The sequence below is a fragment of the Histomonas meleagridis genome (genome assembly GCF_020186115.1).
Source record: "Histomonas meleagridis strain 2922-C6/04-10x chromosome Unknown contig_68, whole genome shotgun sequence".
Classification (NCBI taxonomy): Eukaryota; Parabasalia; order Tritrichomonadida; family Dientamoebidae; genus Histomonas; species Histomonas meleagridis.
In genome coordinates, this window is record NW_027150909.1 from 300,715 (window position 1) to 307,256 (window position 6,542).

Sequence of the window (6,542 nt, forward strand, 5' to 3'; positions counted from 1 at the left end):
AGATGTTTTCTATAATTTTAAGAAATAAAATTTTAAAGCAATTTTGAATTTATGATTAAATCAATGAGTTTAAATTTATCTAAAATCAGATTAATTTATAGAATATACATGATAAATAAAACATTTTTACATATTTATTTTTTATATATTATCCGATTTTAATTCCGATTTCGAAGTTGAAGTAATTCAAACAATAATTTTTACTGCAATTCGATGTCATCTATATCGAGCACATGGTTTATTACTTCGTCATCGATTTGGCTTGAATACATCAATGGTGACTTAGGAAATTCTGTCAATTCTTTTATGATATTTTTCGTTCTTTCTTCATTTGGACACTCGAAGCAAAGTAAAATTGACGGATTGAGCTGTGACATTTCCATCTTTTGGATTGGTTGAGAAAAGAAAGATTCGAATTGTTCTGACTTTGTTACAGCCTTCTGTACAACATGTGGGTCGAAATAAAACACTTCTTCGCTATCTTTGATGTCAACTACATAATATGCAGATCCACAATAACCGCTAACAATTCCTAGGTTCTCTTTAATTGTGAAGATATGCTTGAGGAATGGGAAAAGAAGTGGGTCTAATGTGTCTAATCCACACATAGTTGGAATCATAAGAAGAAGTGGATATGTTTTTTTGCTAAGAGCTTCAGGTTCGATGTTACAATCAAGGGCTACATATGAAGAAAGATTGTGACGCGTCATAATGGATGAAATAGCATTAGCAATTTGGGATGGTTTTCCCCATGTGCCAGGGTGAATACCAAATATGTTTTTATTTTCAAGAGATAAATTATGAATTGAGAATTGAGCTTTTAAGGTATCCATAAAAAGATGGAAAACAGTTTCGGTTTCAAATGTTTTTGATATTAAATTGGAAAAGCCATGCTCAACTCTTATAAAGTAGTTACAAAGGAATCCTTGGCAACATCGGTAACAACAACCCCATCCTTCATCTGATGTTAAATTTGTTGATGGAATTTGTTCAAATTCATTTCTATATGTAAACCTTGGTATTCCCATATAAGCTCCGTTTTGATTTTGATCATTGTTAGATGATTTAAAAAAAGAAAAAAAATAGCTAAACATTTGATAGAAGAAGTAAATTTTGCTTTACGCGTCACTTTTTTTGAATACGTTTATTGCTGAATCAAAGAATGAAAAATAGTGTCAAAACTTCGTGTATAATTATAGGAAAAATTACTTTCTTAAAATTTTCCAAATATTACCTTTATGATATCATTTCAGGCTGTTTTGATCTTATAATTTTTAAATTAAACTTAAATATCAAATATAATTTATGATTTTTTTTATTCACTCATACAGCGTTCCAAAGAAATCTATTCTGTTTAATGAAACACGATCATTAACCATATTCGTCAATCCTATGTACCGGTACACCTTCTGATTTTCTGTTTTCAATGTTTTTTCAGTGCACTGGTACCACCATCCATATGAATCTTCGAACTTGTGAATGGTTTCCCAATGCTTTTTGTCGTTAGATCCATTCAAAATCAATTTATCTAAACGACTTATACGTGCTATTTGTTGTGATAGAATTGAATATTCTGTGATAGAAATTTTTTTATCTTTGAAATCAAGTATAAGAGATCGATTCTGACTAATTACTGCGCTGGATTCATCATTTTCAACAATTTTTTCGATTGACAAACAACAATTTTGACAATTTATATCAAGTGCATTGATTGTTTCGTTACTAATAATATTTCCTTTTGTTTGCTCTGTTAAATAATTAAAAATTCCATTGAATCTATGAGTTCCATCAAATTTAAATTGAATTCCTGAAAACCTTTTTTCAAATATATCAATTGATTGCTTATTATTTAATGTTTTAATTGCAGGCCATAAAGATCGAATTTTGTTTTCTTCATTTGCAAGCGAATCCACAATGGCAACAAATTTATTCGAATTTTCCTCATTTAAATATTCACAATGGATAAATTTTAATAGAATGTAATATTCGGGATCTTGCTTCATTTTTTGTTCTATGAAGTTAAGTAACGATTTTTCACTTGTAATTTTGAGTTTGTCACAACTTAAAAATTTCATAAATTGTTCCATCGTAAAGTTTTGATCCTTAATTTCTTCAAAGTGAATAGCACCAAATACAATTTCTTTATCAATGCTTTGTCTTAATTTAGTCTTGATATTAAGTATATTTGATAAATGTTCTTTCGTCATTTCAAATGGTAAAATTGAAATTCAGAATTTTCAAGATATCCAAAAATGTTGACAAGCGGATCACCGAAACCAGTAATAATTATGGTCTCTCCTTGTATTAACATTTCTAATTTTTCCAATGCTTCATCAGTGACATCTTCATCAATTGAAAAAAATGTTATATCTGGATCTTGAGATCTAAGGTTGGAAACAACAGGTGATAAGAACTCAGCAAGTAAATCAGGAATTTTAAAAGATTTATTATTTTTGAATCTAAATTCGAAATTGTTATTGTAAAGCTTAAAATTAATTCGCTTTAATCCTTCTCCGGAAAGCGCGAATTTGAATCCTTCTTCACGACGATCCTTTTCTTCATATGGCATGATACCAGAGTAATTTTTCGACTCCATTAATGGAGATGTGTTTAAAAAATGCCGAACCTTTACATAAAAGTGACAAACTATTCAATAGTTTGTAAACGACTCAAAAAGTGAAAATATTTCATTATTATTTAGTCAGAAGTGATTTATTATCAATGTTTATAATATTTGTGGATATTCTATTAAATGAACCCGAATGAGTTACATTCTTGTATTGCGAATAATAGTTTTTCACTTAGCTCATTTTCATTTTCATATTCGGGTAAATCTATTGTATTAAAGCAAGTATGCGCAGCTGGTAATCTTTCCTTACCACCACCAGGTGCAATAGTTATTGGTTGCTCCATATCTTTAAAGAACTTAAATCCATTAATAGGTACTTGTGAAGAGCCCGTTACGAACAAAAGCAGTTTTGCCAAATTTTCATTGCTCCATTTTGAGATGACATTGAAAAAGTACTTTATGACGGGGTGGTCCGCACTGTACGGATAAGCATATTCACAATTTTGTTTCAAATCTTCGACATCAATTTCGGGTACCCCGCAGATCAACAAGTCCAATTCGTTCGGTGAAAACCGTCGAATTTCTTCTAATGGAATCAAAGCATAAAATCCATCGCAAAATGCCTTGATTTGACATGAAATTTGTTTCTTTAACCGATGTTCAACCATCAGATTAACAAACTCTTCTTTGTTTTCATTGGTGACCATAATTTCAGATCCATTTGGTTTAAGATCAATCGTACTATGGACTCCATACTCATCATAATCAGTAGTAAATTGCATTTCAAGAGGAGTTACATCATTATCCAACATCCATTTAAGAGATCGATGTAAAGTTTCATCGACATCTTCAAGATCTCGTAATGAAACAGGAGTTTGTAAGATATGCTTACAAAAAGATGTTGTTAAATGTGCGTCGACATTAACATTGTCTATTAAAGCTCTTGCTAAAATTTTTCCTGCAAATTTGAAATATTGAATATGTTCAGTATTAACATAAGATGCTGGATTTGGTTGATAACTCCGGCCATTAGATGAAGGCAAAAATAGTGCATAGTTTGCATTGAGTATTTCTTTGATTAACGATGTAAACCAGTCACGTCGCAAACCGCCAGCGTCAAAACCGTTTTCACCGACGAAGGAGACGTTAATGTGCTTAAGTAATTCATTGACTGGTGTATTGCCTAATCGTCTGAAGGAATCAGTTAGAATTGAGTCACGGCGAACAGTAATACGTAATTGACCAGGTAAAATTTTATCTTTCATTGCATCATGGAATACTGCAACTCTTGTCTTGAATGGTGTTAATTCTGGATATTCTAATAAGAACTTGAAGACTGTCTTCATCTTCTTTGGATCTTTTTCAATTATGTCATTAATCTTATCTTGGTTCTTAATGTATATCTCCCAAAAGTCTGGCGCTTGTGATGAGATTGATGGTGGTATACCTTTAATTTGTTGTTTAACTTGTGTATTATCTAATTCTATTGAATGAGAATCTGTTAATCTGATAGATTGTGATAAGTTACGTTTGGGAGCTAATGCGTTAAACAATGCACCAATGACTTCAAACGTTGGCTTTTGTATTGTACTTTGTAATAATTCATCTAATAACGATAACATCTGTGGTTGTCTTGTTGAAGCTATTGCTGGGAATCTCTTTAAGAATTCGGTGATTTCTTGTGAAGGTTGATTTGGATCAAATGATGTTAAAGCATTGTCAAATGAGATTTGAACATATGGCATTATAATTTCTCTTCTAGCTTCGTTTAGTTTAGCACATAAGTCTAATGCCTTTGGTATTAAGCTTGGATTCTTTAATAAAAAGATAAATGTTATAAAATGGATGATACGGTTTGGGGGCTCCCCATCGACTTTTGTGAACAGATTGGCGGTTAGTTGCAAAAGTGAAGTGTGCTTACGATTTTCTGAAGAGCAGATAACGTTCAAAACGGTTGGGGCGCAAATATCCATGAAATTAACCGAAAAGCTTTCATTTTTTGAAATGATAATCAAAATTCTTAACAAATTCTTAATACCGTTCTTATCGGCCTTTAATAACCTATTTGAAATTGTTTCCAAAATAGCTATAAGTGCAGCGCCATTCATAGTAATTTCTTTAATTAAAGAAACAAGAGAAGGTATTACAGTCATATTTATATTCATTTCCATATCAATTAAGTTTTCAAATAATTCACCTTGACAATATTGTAAAATTGTTAGGTCATCAACAGAAACTTCATCTTCATCTTCATTATTATTTTGTAATTTATTTAATTCTTGTACTAAAGGTATTAAAATTGAATAATGTTCAGGTAATAACAATAATGAAGAAGGCTTTTTAATATATTGTTGTGCCCACATAGGTTGATGAATTAATAATTTTAACATTTTAGCATTAAATTGTTGTGGAATAGGTGGCATTGAATGATATAACAAAGTTGACTGCAATTTGATCGGCAGCAAATTAAACGTATCCCTGTTAATGTTTGATGGCAAATACCCGTTGTAAACCTTTGTTTTTGGATGAGATTGAATTAATTCATTTTGGAACTTTTCAATTTGTGGCATTTGTTTATTGAATGCTTTACGTTTTTGATGCTCGAACAACTTTGTCTTTTGTAATTCTTCAATTGTCTTTCTTGTATCATTAGAAAGGTTTTCTAACACAGTACCGAATAAAGGAACTCTATAATAGTTTGATAATATTGTTGAAACATGATCGAAAGTAACTTCGAAAGGATTTTCTAATGATTGTAATTCCACAGTTATTATTGCCTTATTGTTGTCAAAATGATTCAAAATCCTATAAAAGATTGCAGTAATATTAAATATGATCGTGAAAATTGTATTCTTAAATTTCTCATTAATCATTTCACGCTTTATAATACTTAAAACTATTTCACTCCAAGAATATTTCAACAAGATCGAAGTCATAACAAATTGTTGTGTAACAACATTAAATAAAGAACGTAATATCACAATGAAACCATAAATTTGTGAATTCGTTAATTCGTCGAAATTCTTTTTTTCGAACATAAACACTATAAACTTATCCAAAATCTTTGGAGAAGACAAAGTCGAGAACAAAAATGTTAAAGCAGCAGCTGATTTCTTAAATAATTCATTATTCGGCTCATCATTAAAACATTCTTCGATACCTTCTAAATTATCGAATACTATATTGAAGACATCTTCATATAAATCATTAAATAAGAATGAGAATGAATTTGCAATACATTTTAACCAAGCGAAGTTATTATATTTCGGATCCATTTTAACATTATTTAATAATTCTTTAATTAGTTGTATATCTTTTTCAGAATTAGGTTCTAAAGGATCAGCTAATGCTTTTAATATGAATATATTTATCTCCGGTGGTTTATCATATAATTTATTTAATGCTTTAATGAACTTTGTATCATATACCAAATATTCTTGTGAAAATGTTTGTAATAATGAATTTAATGTAAATGAAAATCGATCATCGATTTTTTCTAACAAACCAACCAAATAATTAATAATTGTTGAATCATCGAAATATTTTAATAATAACAAATGCATTGTTTTATCTGTTTCAGGGTTTAATGAAGAAGACATTAATTTAATTAATAATTCATTATTTAATTTATCTTTTGGTAATGAATTCAATAATGATAACTTAATATTATAACTAATTGGCTTTGTAATAAATGGTAAAATTAAATTCTGTAATGAACAATTTTGTAAGAAGATACATAACTCATTAATATCTTTCCAATTCTCTTCTTCTGATAATTTATTTAATATATCATTAAATAATTCGACATTATCGAATTTTAATTTCGGTAATTTACAACATCTTCTATTTAAGAAGTTAATTATATTAATGTTATGATTATAATTATCTTTTCGAAATGAATTAATAATAACTTCTTGAACAACTTTTTGATCGAATATTGTTAAATTTAATAATTCATTACATTTCTCACATT

The 6,542-nt window shown here is 29.3% G+C and overlaps 2 protein-coding genes across 2 annotated transcripts; both read right to left on the bottom strand.

The window, feature by feature from the left end:
- Window positions 1-200: 200 nt before the first annotated feature.
- GO595_008455 (Clan CA, family C54, ATG4-like cysteine peptidase) lies at window positions 201-833 on the bottom strand (the record flags this gene model as incomplete). Its single annotated transcript, XM_067922031.1, has 1 exon — window positions 201-833. One exon carries the CDS (start codon window positions 831-833, stop codon window positions 201-203), a length of 633 nt encoding a protein of 210 aa, XP_067771221.1.
- A 1,915-nt stretch (window positions 834-2,748) lies between these two features.
- On the bottom strand, window positions 2,749-4,542 carry GO595_008456 (ubiquitin-protein ligase 1; the record flags this gene model as incomplete). Its single annotated transcript, XM_067922032.1, has 1 exon — window positions 2,749-4,542. The coding sequence occupies one exon, from the start codon at window positions 4,540-4,542 to the stop codon at window positions 2,749-2,751; it is 1,794 nt and encodes a 597-aa protein (XP_067771222.1).
- Window positions 4,543-6,542: the final 2,000 nt, after the last annotated feature.